General features: G+C 37.8%; 2 protein-coding genes and 1 long non-coding RNA gene across 3 annotated transcripts in view; 2 read left to right on the top strand and 1 right to left on the bottom strand.

Annotated features, from left to right (window-relative positions):
• LOC115564589 (uncharacterized) overlaps nt 1-15,220 on the top strand; it is a 181,097-nt gene that overhangs the window by 31,967 nt on the left and 133,910 nt on the right. The window lies entirely within an intron of this gene.
• Nucleotides 10,610-11,395, top strand: LOC115564732 (uncharacterized). The gene is made up of 2 exons (XR_016197367.1): nt 10,610-11,134; nt 11,180-11,395. It is a non-coding gene; the product is annotated as an uncharacterized LOC115564732 (long non-coding RNA).
• LOC115564731 (uncharacterized) lies at nt 12,261-13,361 on the bottom strand. Its single transcript, XM_030389373.2, has one exon. The coding sequence runs from the start codon at nt 13,134-13,136 to the stop codon at nt 12,528-12,530; it is 609 nt and encodes a 202-aa protein (XP_030245233.1). The 5' UTR covers nt 13,137-13,361; the 3' UTR covers nt 12,261-12,527.

Genomic DNA, 15,220 nt, shown 5'->3' with positions numbered 1-15,220 from the left:
CAACTTAGCTTGCATTGCGCTCATCATTCAACTCGGTGGGTGGCTCTTGAGGAATTCTAGCGCATCAGCTGCTTAAGTGCCGCCTCTTAATAATCTCTGCATATCACAATTACGCTCGCATTTCGCTCATTTCAACGCTTGCTCAATCAATCAGAACAGTTTGCCATATGACGCCTATAATAAATCTCTGCTTGAGTCGGTATTAGATTTCGCGCTTAGCATTTGTAATGGAGCTCAGCTGGAGCACGCTTAATGAACATGTTTTGTTTATTAGCTTGAGCTTAAAAGTTGGTAAAAGGAGAAAGCAAAGCCTATCTATGATAACTCTACTAATAATATCTTTGTCTGTATCTATATCTATATCTATATCTATATCTATATCTATATCTATATCTATATCTATATCTATATCTATATCTATATCTATATCTATATCTATATCTATATCTATATCTATATCTATATCTATATCTATATCTATATCTATATCTATATCTATATCTATATCTATATCTATATCTATATCTATATCTATATCTATATCTATATCTATATCTATATCTATATCTATATCTATATCTATATCTATATCTATATCTATATCTATATCTATATCTATATCTATATCTATATCTATATCTATATCTATATCTATATCTATATCTATATCTATATCTATATCTATATCTATATCTATATCTATATCTATATCTATATCTATATCTATATCTATATCTATATCTATATCTATATCTATCTATATCTATATCTATATCTATATCTATATCTATATCTATATCTATATCTATATCTATATCTATATCTATATCTATATCTATATCTATATCTATATCTATATCTATATCTATATCTATATCTATATCTATATCTATATCTATATCTATATCTATATCTATATCTATATCTATATCTATATCTATATCTATATCTATATCTATATCTATATCTATATCTATATCTATATCTATATCTATATCTATATCTATATCTATGTCTATATCTATATCTATATATCTATATCTACATTTATATAGTGTAATTTCTGTATCTTTATCTTTATCTATATAATTCACGTTATCTATAGAGCGCATGTACATACATATATGTATTTAGCTGAACATATTTTGTTTTTAGGTCTGGCTTTGCCTTGCCGTCAATATTTACATAAATTTCCGTGCAAACAAAAATATTGAATATATTTAAGAAGCAAGAAGAAGACTCAAAAGCGACCGCAAAAGAAAGAATCTACAAGTGCGTCAGACTGCTAACGAATTGAGATATGGAATAAATTATCATATGTACATATGAGCATACATACACACATATGTATGCCTAGCTAACTGTACTTTAAATGAAAACGAAGAGATTTTTGGTGGCTCGTAAGTTCCAATAATGAATTGCATTAGATAAAGCTGACTGAAGCTAAAAGGATGCATGTGCAGAGGTGTTAGACAAACGCAAAATCATATTTTATGGCACTAGATCTGCCCAGAGAGACAAAGAAAGAGAGAGCGAGAGAGAGAGACTGAGAGAGATACTAATAAAAAGCCATTAAGGCAGGTTCAGGCAGGTCATGTGACTTTGATGCTGGAGCCAACCCCAGCCAGTCTGGAGCGTGTTCCTCTTGCTCTGCCTCAGCTGAGGCCATAAATCAGCGAAATTAGAAATAACATCAACACCAACAGCATATCTGTTAGTGGTCCTGCTGCTGATGCTGCTTCATCTGCCTGTGCAGCCAAATGTAATTTTCAAATATTTTGAAACACGCCTTCAAAGTGAAGCAAAAAGCAAAAATGAATAAAAAAGTTAAGTCTGGCCTTTGCCCCCTTCCCCCTTCCCCTCTCATGCTTGGCTGCGCCCTTTGCTCAGCTTCTGATGCTGAGAGGACACAACTTTTCAGTAGACATATACATCTACATAGATATATATGTATATACATATTTATATTGGTCGCTTCTCGCGTTCTTGAAAAGCAACTGTATTTGAAAAGGAAAAGGGAGAAACCAGTTTTCAGTTTGTTTTTTTTTCACATTTTTGCTCTCTTCTTCTTTTCCTTTTTGCTCAACTTCATTTTCCTTTTTGGAACTTGCGTTAAATGCTCTTCTGCTGCCTCTTGCCACTTCTCCCTTCAGCCTCTCGCTCCTCGCGGCCTTTGCGAGCTGCACCACAAAAATTTGCATTGGGACTTTATCATGACATCACGAATCCCGTCAATAAGCTGGAGTTGCCTTCTGAGTTTTGTCCGATCAAAGTTGAATTTTGTTCTCGATGTTTTTGACAGTCTTTGAGGAACATGCAAAGTTTTTTTTGATCGTTGTCTGAGTTAAAAATATTGAAATTCCACAAGCCGCTGAGGGGAAATATTAGAGCATATCTGTGCGAGATGATTCACTTAGCAAGTGATATATGCATAATATTCTTATGCGTCTCCAAGCATAGCCCATAGACATTCTCTTTTACTCACTCCTCAGTCAGAACTTGGTCACATGAAAGCAGAGTCAACTCATCGAGCAACTTTTGAGATTGGAGATCATACGAAATTCCTTAGCTTTTGGCTCTTATCACAATTTCCATTTGATAATTTGCAAAAAACAAAGAGAGAAAAAAAAAGTTGTCCGAGCGACTCGATATAAACTGAACTAACAATAATATTTACGAAATCAATTGGGTCAAGTGAATGGCCGGAACAACACGTAATGCCCACCATTGAGCAAACCGAGTCATCTACTAAGCTCCCTCTCTCTCTCACTCGCTCTCGCTTATCTATTCAGCTGTCTGGCTCTATTGATAAATTGCTTATGTGTATTTGTGTATGCTAATCAAATGTGCTTCCATATTGAGAATTCTCAAATTGTATTTGAATGAAGCGTCTGCGTCGCTTCCTCCTCCTCGCCACCTGCCCTGCTCCAGCTCCCGTGTGCCACGCCTTGCGTTCAACTGTAAATGTTGTACAATAATCAAAAATAATTTTCGCTATTTTTTTTTTTCTACTCGTTTTTAGTGGCGCGAGGCGCGAAAAAAACTGAAATAAAAAAAAAAAAAAAAAAAAAACAATTGCCTATTAGCATAATGTTGCCATAAACTTTGCTCACCAGAGGCGCTAGCGGGGTGGGGCAAAGCGTTTGCCAAGAATGTGACAATGCATAGAGAATGAACATGAGCCACTGTGGCCGCACCGCCCGCCCCCTGGCGATTAGCTTGGTTGGGAAAGAAGAAGAAGAAGACGAAAAAAAAAAACAACCACGTTCTGAATGCGTCGTTTCGTTTTATGACAATTAACACGACGTGGACGAAGCCTAGGCCTCGCACCAACAGCCCCTATCTTGCAGAGCCGCCCTCCCCATGCCCCTGCTCCTCACTTGTCTTGGAGCCAAAGGTTCTCGCACTCTCTTCCGCTCTCTCTCTCTCACTCTGTTTAGTTGTTGTCTCTTGGGTTTGGGCAATTGCATTTCGTAGTCCAACTCTTTGCTCTTCTCTTGTGGCGTAATAAAGCTGAATGTGTGTGTGTGTGTGTGTGTGTGTGTGTGTGTGTGTGTGCGTATATGTGTTATACACACGTTACAGCTACTCGCCGACAGGTAAACATTCATTATTGCTGTGATTTTTACTGTTTGCTGAGCATTTTTATTTACACATTATTTAGCATGATATACATGCAATTGTCAGCTATCTCTCTCTCTCTCTCTCTCTCTGTCTCTCTTTCTCTGTCTCTATCAGTCTCTCTTGCTCTTACTCTAACTTCACCTGATTGCATAATAAGCATATGAAATGCATGGTTGATGCTAAAAACTTATGTAATCGAGAGCAAAAGAGAGCTACTACAGTGTAATGTTAAAGGCATGTTAAGGCGCTGTTAACAGCAAAGAGTCGGTATTTTGAATATGTTGTACTTGAAGCTGAATTTTTTTGGGTTCTGGAATATTTGCTCTTAAAGATAAAAATTGTTACTTTGATCTTAACTGATTAAAAGATTATAACATATAAACATTAGAGCTATGAAGCTAATTGAATTAGAATTTGTCGTAAATGAGTGGAAAATGTCAGCGGAAAGATTTTTACAAGTAAATTCCATACAGAATTGATGAGATATTAAAAGTTGAGCTGAATTGGAAAAAAACAAAAGAAATTTGAATAGCATGAAATAGAATTTACTCCTTCAAGAGTCAAAGAGAGGAAAATGAACTCTTGGCAATAGAATCGCATAAAGTTTATTTCTAGAATTTCAATTACTTTTTATGCATTTTACAAAATTAAAGTTCGCCAAGGCTAAGCTAAGCTGGGCCGCGCCAAGCCGGACACTGGCCGTTAGTGTTTGATATATACAGGCAGATAATAATCTTGGGCAAGCTCGAATTGATTGTATCTTGAATTATAGTTATTGGGGAGAGGAGTCGAGGCTAAGTAACATGCTCGTTCACAGATCTTAGATGCTGCCCAGATAATGGGCAAAGGCAATGCCTGTTGCCTCTTTGCCTATTGCTTATTTATGTGGGTGAGGTTCAAGCAGACGAAGAAGAAGAAGAAGAGGTAGTAGCTGTAGTGTAGCTTGTGAAGGCAGGCGACACGCCCCCCATCTATAAGTAGCTTGATTGCAATTTGAGAAAAGCTCAAATCAAGCGATGATGGGGCGTGTCTGGCGTGTAGCGCCCAGCTAAGAGGCTGCCAGTGGCTTGTTAGCAGCGGGCAGCTGCATCATTAATTAAGCAAGCCAATAGCGAGCCGGCGCAGGAGACGAGTGGAATGTGCCGTCTCTGCTGTGGCATGTGGCAGCTAGCCGTAGATGCTTATCAAGCCGATGCCGTAGCCGTGGCCGTAACCGAAGCCGGTTCAAATGATAAAGTTATAAACGGCGCACTTGATTGTCCAAAAATTTGCAAACAAATGAAATATAAGGCGAGCGCCTTAGTGATTTAATGGCATGCGGCATGTGGCAACTGGCCGGGCTGGCCTCGGCTAGCTCGCCTAGCCTGGTAGCCCGGTTATGGCCACCTGTTTCTAGTGCAGCCCCGGACATAGAAGATGAGAGCTACGGCTGCCGAGGCCAAGGCAAGAGGCTGCGGCAAATGTTGCATGCAACGCCTTCTTAATGGCATTTGGAAATTTGTCAATCGCTGTTGGGCAGTGCCAGCCTGGCGCTCAGCGGAAGTGTGCAAAATAGCCAAAGCGGTTCCAGCCGCGCTGCCGCACTGCCACTGCCACTGCCACTGCCACTGCCCCTGCCCCAACTGCCACACATTGCTACTGACCATCTAACGAAGCAATTAATTTGGCACGGCACGTTCCTTGCTCGGCTGCTGCTGCTGCTGCTGCTGCAGATGCTACAGATGCTGCTGCAAGCTGTTGCTATTGCAATTTGAGTTGATGTTGCGCTAAGTGCTGCCAATGGCAGTGGCATCATTTAAATGACGAATTGAGTCAAGTCCAACCGGCTAGCAGCAGCAACAGCATCGACGGCGAGTAGCCAACGGCTGCCACGCGCCACATATTGACAGACGGCTGTTAGGCCATGTTGCATGCTGCATGCCGATTGCCGCATGCCACCACACACTCACAGTGGACACCGAAAGCCAATCGGCTAATCAATCGCTCATCAGTGCAGTAGATATATATACATATATATAAGATATGTGTAGCACATCAAATAATTAAAGATTAAAATGGGGGGAAAAGTAAAATAAATACAAATATCTAAGCTAATCTACAGAAGAGTTAAGAATGTGAAGAGGGAAGGGAAGAGAGGAGGGTGTTTATATTGCAAAAAAAAAATATTTATTTGCCATTGCTTTATGATAAATAATAATTAATAGAAAATTAGTAAAAAAATAATAATAATAATAATAATAAATAATAAACAATTAATAATAAACAATTAATAATAAATAATAAATAATAAATAATAAATAATAAATAATAAATAATAAATAATAAATAATAAATAATAAATAATAAATAATAAATAATAAATAATAAATAATAATCCTAAATAATAATCAAATAAAAATAATAAAAAAAGAAAGAAGAATAATAAATAAAAATCAATAATAATAAATAATAAATCCTAAAATCCCTCCTAAATAAAGATAAATCCTCCCTAATAAATAATAAATAATAAATAATAAAAATCCTAAATCTAAATAATAAATAATAAATAATAAATAATAAATAATAAATAATAAATAATAAATAATAAATAATAAATAATAAATAATAAATAATAAATAATAAATAATAAATAATAATAAATAATCTTTAAAAGTATTTCCAGTCAAAGAACAGACCCAATAAACAGAAATGACATAATTTTTTTTACACATTTTGACAGAGTTTGAATTACCCTGTAAATATGTATTTTCCATCAGACCTTTCAAATTTTAAACAATTTAGAAACAAATTTCTAGCTATATAAAACAAAGTAAACAAAGGTACGATTGAGTCCATTACAATATGTAAACATATATTACGTCATGGAATAGGCTAATTTAGTATCTTAGAAATCAAAGCAGCTAAATTCTATTCATTCTGATACGAAAAACCAATATCTATCAAATTATATGAATCAAGGTTTTGAGAATCTATAGGCAACACAATCACTTGAGGGATATCCATTTGTATGTATATATATACTTAAATACATATCAGCATATGTATATATTCAGTCAATTTAAGCAGCTTAATGTTGAACCTAAGCCTATTCATCTATCAAAGAAAGCAAATCATATTCTATATGCTGTTCAGCTTAGATCTATTTCTGTTCTATCGCGCCTCTTTCACTTTGAGCTCACTTGTATTCACTTGTTGCACACAATCGTTGGAGAAGAAACAGATGAATATGAGGAGGAGATATCTGTTTCAATCGCTCAGATTTGCATACGTTAAAGATGTCTGCAGGCTAAGACATAGGCATAGACATAGACATCCAAAAATAGCTATCAAAAGCAGATTTTATTAAAAGTTTTCTTTGGTATTTTATTATTTGCAAAATACCAACAAACAAAAAATGAGAGAAAAAATAGAAATGATAAATAAGCAAAATGAAATCAATTTCAAAATGTAAACTGCTTTGCCCTTTATATTTTTTGTGCGTTTATTATTTACAGTCGGCTTTTTTTTCTATATCGATGATATAATTCACAAAACGAACAATAACTAGCAGCTACATAATGACAATATCAATACTAACTAATCATGATAATAATGATTGTGATGATCGTGGAGCTTCATCATGCTGTTCATGCTTAAGTTGTTTCTAAATATATTGCCAAAAAGACGCTTTAAATAGCTTTCAAATGTAATACCCAAGCGAATCGATTGGAAATGGGGGATGGGCTTTACACCTTACGCTTTACGGCGATTGAAATCAGTCGCGTATGGCTATATAGTTGTAGCGATATATATCTGTGTGTATTTCTTATTGTTTTCCTTTAGCTTCAGCTTGATAAATGTCAACGAACAGATTGCCGCCCCAAAACAACAAGCCGAACAAAAGCCGCCAGACATTCGAAAATTGTATTGTTACAAATATTTCGTTTGACAATAGACCAAGAAAGAGAGACAGAGAGAGAGAGGGAGCGAGAATGAGAGGCACAGAGAGAGAGGGAGAGACCACGCGCGCGGGAGCGAGAGGAGTTAGCTAACTAGTTAGAGACTACACCTGTCGTCTGCGTCTTTATCAAAGTCTTACGGTACTTTAAGTTCACAAAAAAAACAACAACTTATAAAGCCCAAAAAGAAGATTTTTTTCTGGTCCAGAGTTCAGATGTCAACAACAACAGCAACAAATCGATTTGTCGAGAACTGGCCAGGTTTTTTTTTAACTTTTTTTTTTTTGGTGTCGGCATTTTTTGTCCCTCTTAGTTTAAGGTATTTTATTTATGTTTTTCTCTACGCTTCACCGTTAAGGTAACTGCACATTCGCTTTGTCTGCTTATTGGCGCTTATTGTTTTAGTTGATATCTGACATGATTTGTTTTGCTGCCGCGACCTCTGGGCCCCTTAAGAAATGTTTTAATTATAGACAAGTTTGCAGCTCTGTCGCCTCTTTCGATTTGCCTGACAACTTGATATATGTACGTGAATCTACCTATGTATATGTATCTTGAACATTTTCTACTGTTTCTTTTTTTCCGCGTATGCTTTATTTTCAATACGTTCTTTGTTTTCCTTTCGTCTTGTAAGTAATGCCAATTTAATCTCCTAATTTTAGATAATGTTACTCATTTGTTTTCATTTCTGTCAAATTGTAGGACTTAAGGTTTTTGGTATATGACTGTCTGAACTCTTATGAATCTCGAGATCTTTAGATGTTAAAGTTGTCACACATAGTATAATATAATGAATGCCATCCATCATTAGCTATTTTTGTGTGTATATTTTGGTGTTAGACGAGTGAAAAATTGTGAATAATATAATATATTTAGATATTATCATCATAATAATATAATAATAAATATATTTAAATGAAAATAAAATTTATAAAAAATAATATAATGTACAAAATACTCATTTGATACAGCTAGAGTTTGTTTCCTCTTTCTCTGATTGAATTTAATTGAGAACTCATCAATCTCGAAACTTTTTTGAGTAAGAGTAAGAATGCGCTGAGCTTGCTTTTAGTATTAGATGAACTCATTTTAAACCAAATTCTTTTCACTCGAAGGATCATGCGCTATAATAATCGTGGCTCCATAGAAGATCGCCTATTGCATTGAAATCCCAAATATGGAGAACGTAATTCCTACAAATTAATATCAACAAACATCATTCCTCTAAAAATAGCTAGTAATACCTATTCCTAAGCGTTGAGCATACGATCCCATTACCGATCGTTGCTCGATCCACATTTTATGTACCATATCTCACAGGATATAAACGTTTGAGTCGAGACCCACACGCAGACTTTGCGAATGTGGCATGTGAACGAGCTCCATTGGAATTAGATAGATGATTATCAATATTTGATAATTAAATGCAATAATTAATAAGTAAATCGATTTTGTTTTATGAGTGCTTTTTATAGAGCAATAAAAACTTAAGCTGACTTTAATGAGTCGTTCTGCTTGAGTGGTACAGTTGTGTTTGAATTTGACTAATTAATTGATAATAGAGTTGGCTGAACCGCAGTTCAGGCACTGCCACTGCGACTGGGAATGAGAATCGAAATGGGTTTTTTGGACTTTGGGCAGTTTGGGGGCCTGGAAACCGTTTTAATGGGCCATCAAACAGCAGCAGCAGCAGCATCAGCAGGAGGAGCAGCAGCAGCCGCCTAATCATTGTTTATGTTTATGACGGCTAAGCTGAGCCAGCAGTTGATGCTGCAAGTGGCAAATGCCAGGTAGCAAGTGGCAAGTAGCAAGTAGTACGTAGCAAGTGGCAAGTGGCGGCTGGCATTACGCAATCGCCATCGAGTGACCGACTGTGGAGTGCTAAGTGTGGAGTGTTCCCTGTACGGCCTTCTCCATGCAAGTGAAATTTATGCAAATGGCTTTGGCAATTCGTTTGCATTGCGCATTTGCGCAATTACCTGACCAACTGGCCAAATGATCCGGCGGCAGTGGCAGCGGCAGCGGCAGCGACAGCATCACCTGCTGTGTGTGGCATTCGATTGAACTCGAGTGTGCCAGTTACGCCGGATAGCGAACGATTGCGGCGTACACGTGACAAACAATTGACAGCGGGCGGCAAAAATTGAAATTGAAAAGCGCTCGAAATTGAAATGCGCCCACAGCTACAACACCAACACCAAAACCCACCACCACCACCACCAGCAACAACAACAACAACAACAATTGAGCACTGGACATGCAAATAAGCAGATCTGAACGAGAAAAAAAAAACGCAACTGAAGAAAACATTTCGTCGTGGCTTGCTCAATTGTGGATGCTGTTTGCATTGTCTTTGACAATAGGCACAGTGGTTCAATGTCCATTTGCATGGCTACGGCTCTTCAAGTGATAGCTGATGTCGAGTTATCAGATTTATCTGCCAGTTAAATGTTGTGCCTTGGCTTTTGATTAATTTTATCAGCTGTTGATAGTTTGCAAAGTCTTAGATTTCTGTGAATATCTGGTAGAGTTTTTTTTCGTAAAACAATACTCTTTTGTTACAGAGAAACTAACTATATTAAACTGCCTGCCAATAACAGTGATATAACAGTTGAACAACAGTTGAATAAAGTTGTGCCCTGTCGACGTTCCTTAAAGATATCTAGCTAGATTACAATCAAAAAAGATTCCCCGAGAGATCTTCTACTCATTTGTTCAAAGTTGACCCATAGACAACAATCAATTTCTGTCTATCTAAGCGATAATTAAGGATTACAGAGAAACTATATTTAACAGCTTGTCAAGAATTTTATGCCAGAATAAACTCTGCTACAGTCAAACTACACAGTTTATTCAAAAAGCTAATAATATATCTACATACCTAACTCTAGTTATGCTGCTGTCAAAGTCAACAAGCACTTGACAATAAGCTGCCATTAAACTATCCAATAATAATAGCTTGTATTACTGCTGTCAAATCTTACTTGAAATAGAAAGGCGTTTGCTTACGCATAAGAAAATATTCAAAGCCTTCATTCGCTTCTCTTAAGGAAAATCGATTGCGACACAGAACTTAGATTAAACTGCTTGTCAACGGCCTGTTGTCAATATAAGTTAAGTGTGGCTGTGTTTTATCGGCATTCCATGTGGACAACTCGTTATGTTCGTGTCAAAGTTAACAAGCAGTTGACAACGCCTTGATGTTAATAAAAGCAAGGCTGCTGTCATTTAACAGAGTGCCACATTGACATCTTCCGCTGTCGAATTTAACTAGCAGTTAAAAAGAGATTACTAAACATTTAATTCTCGACACGCTCCCATGTGGAGCACTGTGCGAGGAGGCCACGCAACGGCATTTGCGGACTTGCTGCATGCAAATTGTGGCCAAGCGCGATGTGTCAACAACTCTCGGCGATCGCATTCAAATTTGGCGTCGTCAGTCGAATCCTGCTAACCCTGCCCCCGTAGCGCTGTTCGCCTCAGGGCAATGCACGCGCCAAGGCTTTTCCTTGCATCGAACCGCTAATCGCCTGAATGGGGCATGGAAATTGAAATTGGAAATTGGAGCTACAGTATATATGTATATAGACAATATATATATGTGTGTGTGTGTATAGATGGAAATGATACGCACGCCAGACGCAGGTGACCGACTTCCCAAATGCAACGTGATGTGAGTGAGCTCCACTAAAGGCGATTTCTGTGCATTGTCTTCACAGAGGGTGGAGGCGTGCCCGATGTGAATACGTTGATATTGTGCACGTAGCCCAAAAATGGATGCTATGAGATGCTTTTTAATGCTCACTAAATAAATACTTAGCATGCATGGACAATATTGATATTAATATTACGCGACAACACAAGAAAATTGCACAGAACAGAAAGATATTCGCTTGAATGCATTCCATGTAACTTGTTCCGACTGCGGCGCTTCCGCTTAGCTCCCTTTACGTTCAAGCCGAACTGCTGTTGAGCCCGATCAATCTTAATGGCCTGGCCTGGCACACAATGGCCCGGAATATGGGTAGATGCGTATAAATATTTACGACCCTTAATTGGTAAACGCTTCGACGTTTGGGGCAACAGAGAGCGAGATTTTAGATACGAGCTGAGTGCAGCTCGTCGTTGCCAATTCTGCAAATGGCAAGTGGCAAGCGGCTAGTGGCAGCTGACAGCAGGCTTGTCGTTCTGTAACTCGTTACATTTGCAACTATTGTTTCATGCTCGCCTCATCTACTCGTTGATTTAGGTTAATCGCTGCTTTCCACTCGCTCCTTTGACTCGCTACTTTTCACTCGCTTCTTCTCACTCGCCCTTTTCACACGCTCTTTTTCCCTCGCTCCTTTTCACTCGTTACTTTTCACTTGGTACTCTTCACTCGTTACTTCTTTCTAACTATCATTCGCCTCGCCTCTCTTTGCAATTCAATCATTTCTCGAACTAGAGCGAGAGCTGAAATGTACTCGTTACTTTCTCTCAATGTTGAAGCTGTTTTAAGCATTTTCTTTCTACTCGCTAAAATTTATTCGTTAGTTTTTTGACGTAAAACTCTTTATGCCTACTACTCGTTACAGTTGACACTCTTTTAGCGCAATTCGTAGCATTTGCCTCATTGCCTGAGACTCGCTGTTGACTAGTTACTCGCTGTTCCGCCTTTTTATTTGCTAGTTTCCCGACATAGATAAAAAACTCGATTTAAAAATATGCAATCATGCGCTGTTGACAGCTCGTTCAATTTTATTCACAATTCACAGATTGCCTTGCTTTTCTTTCGTTACTTACAATATTGCTATTCAGTGTATTAAAATTCCATGTGTCCCTCGCTGTGTGGTTCGTTGGAACGTATTCGCTGCTGTGCTTCTTTGTGGAGAGTTCGCTTACTCATTGACTCGTGCCTGATCCTGACGCCCGTTGATTATTGCTTACCCATCCAATCTATCTCGACCTCTCCCGCATACGCCATATTTAAAAATAGAACAGCACTGCCAACGCGATTAGCATTTGGATTATGGCATTTCGCTTTGGCAATATATAGCGAACGGATGAATCATTATCGAAGGTGTAGTGAATGATGCCGCGCTTCGTTAGCAACGTGTTCGCCTCCAGTTCTGATTCAGAGACACCATCACGCTCCAGTATACACTCGTGCATCAAATCATCTGTCAGCTGGATGTGAAACGGAAAGCAATACATTCGGGCCGATCGTAGTTTGACAGTTCGCTTGCCACCGAACTCGTCAAAGCATAAGTACAGGTTAACCTCGAGGACCTGGATGCTATGACAGTAGTGCAACTGAGACTCCTTCAAGGACACCAAAATATGATCCAAGGATTTCGGCATAAAGAGCGCCATGCGATCCGTTTGCTTCATGAATGTATCACGGAATTTCGTGTAGGCCACCAGCGGAAATTTCCCCTTGCACATCTGGAACATTACCTCAGTGGAGCTCTGTAAATATTTACAACGTTCTGGCATTACCGGTTCGTAGGGTGCCTCCGTTGATGTGGAGCCAAAGCTGCGCAATTGCAAATGGAATAGCAATAACATATGCAGCATCAGCCGCAATCCCAACATGTTACAAACAGTGAATTTGGACCGAAATAATGCATATATATAAACATAGGTACATATACAGATATATAGCTATGTATCTATATATAGATATCGCCAAATATATATATTTATAAATTTATATACTGCGATGAGCCAATATTGGTTTTCGGTTTTTTTTTTTTTTTTTTTTTTTTTTTTTTTTATATAATTTTTTTGAACGTATTTGACTATACAAAAAATTTTAAATGAAACTAGATGCTATGTAAAATGACAGTTTGCTGATCAATAAAACTGAAATACTCTGAGTTTGACAACCAACTGATCTACTTACTTTCTACTACTAGCCTCAAAGCTCAAAAAAGTACTTAGGTTTGGTTTGCCCTTTAACAGTATAGCAGTTGCAGTATAACAGTTTTTGCAGTATAACAGTTTTTGTAGTATAACAAATTTATAGTATTATATATTTACAGAATACCAGATTTACAGTATAGAAATCTGCAGTATGACAGTTTTACGCCGTAAAAGCCTAACAGTATAACAGCTTTGCATTATCGGTATAGACTAGTTTTACAATATAACAAGTGTTACAGTATAACAGGTTTACAGTATAACAACAGTATAACAGTATGATTATATAATATAAATATTAAATACTTTTAGATTAAACACATTATTGTGTAAGACAGATGGAGTTCTATAATTAGAGGATTGCTTGATTTTAAACATGAACAGGTTTTTCTTGCCAAGGAAATTTGGAAACTCTATCGATTGCGACACTTCATGTTTCAAGAGCTACCTAAATAATAAAAGCATTTGCTTTCATTGCACACATTCGAAACATGCTCTAACCGTGCCAATTATATCAGAGGATAGGTAATTCCTATTTGAAGAGCGAGTACGCATCGTAGTCTAAATTGCAAATCAGATGTATGTAGGTATGTGTGTATGTATTTCGTGCAATGTGTGATATTTGAGTCATTGGTTCGTGACTTGGTCGAATGTTGATTCAACTGTGTGCGAGATGCCAAAATGCCATTACTCACAGAGCTCAGGCGTTGATTTTGCTGATTTGTTGATTTAATTGTTTAATTATAGAAAATTATTTCAATTAAATGATCTAGCTAATGCTGTTGCTGTTGCTGCAAATAGAGGGTGGTCTCAGGCGGTGGGGCATGTTGTTGGACTGATCGGCAGTCAACAGCTGGACTACGACTCATTCTGATTGAATGTAGTCCAATGCACCATTGAGACGTTGTCTCTGCATACGAATCGGCCACTGCTGCGAGTCCGGCTAATGAGTGTCAAGAGCGGACACGACATGACATGACACGACATGGTCAGCTATTGCAAGCACATACAGACAACGCCAGCAACAGCAGCAGCAGCAGCAGCAGTGATTCCTTTGCCCATAGAGAGGTATATTGAGTCAACTCGTGACTAGCTTGATGTCTGGGTAGTTGCTAATATATCTACATCTATATTGAACTATATTATTATAAAAATTAATTTTTATATGTTATCTGACTGCTCTCTAAAAATTCGATATATTTTTACAAATATTTTTCCATTATCCATTTCAAATGGAACTTAGGGTATTCACGCGGCGACTAATCTATGCTCAGATACCTCGTTTGCTGCATTAATATGCATTTAAATGCTCTGCGAGCTGCACTGTTTTGTTGGAGTAATTTCATGATTAATGCAACGGCATATTTAAATATCAATGTGGCAAATTGTTGGACCCCGGTTTCATTTGCTCAGCTGCTGCTGCTCCCCGAAGTTCTTTCAGATTGACTTTTCCGGGCTGCGAGCAGTAGCAGCAGCAGCAGCAGCAGCATCCAATTGATGCTCTATCTCTAGCATCTATCTAAATATATGATTGCATAATCCGCTTGTCACATTGCGGCCTGCTGCTGCTGCTCCTGCTGCTGCTGCATTAATGCCATTTACAGTTGCCGCCGCTGATAACAAGCTGCGAGAGTCAAAACAAAGCACTTGATAAATGCTGCAGTTAGTGCCATGTGAAAAGCAAGCAAATGTCTGAGCACGTGTTGGAAAATGGTAACGACTGCTCGGCCTTCAAAGAGCTACGAATTGTAATTAGA

The sequence above is a fragment of the Drosophila navojoa genome, chromosome X, assembly GCF_054131105.1.
Source record: "Drosophila navojoa isolate 15081-1374.11 chromosome X, UAZ_NAV_1.0, whole genome shotgun sequence".
Lineage (NCBI taxonomy): Eukaryota > Metazoa > Arthropoda > Insecta > Diptera > Drosophilidae > Drosophila > Drosophila navojoa.
This window is presented reverse-complemented; position numbering and strand designations above follow the sequence as displayed.

Excerpts from the sequence above, each read along its gene's own strand:
- LOC115564731 (XM_030389373.2), bottom strand. The coding sequence starts at position 13,136 with ATGTTGGGATTGCGGCTGATGCTGCATATGTTATTGCTATTCCATTTG.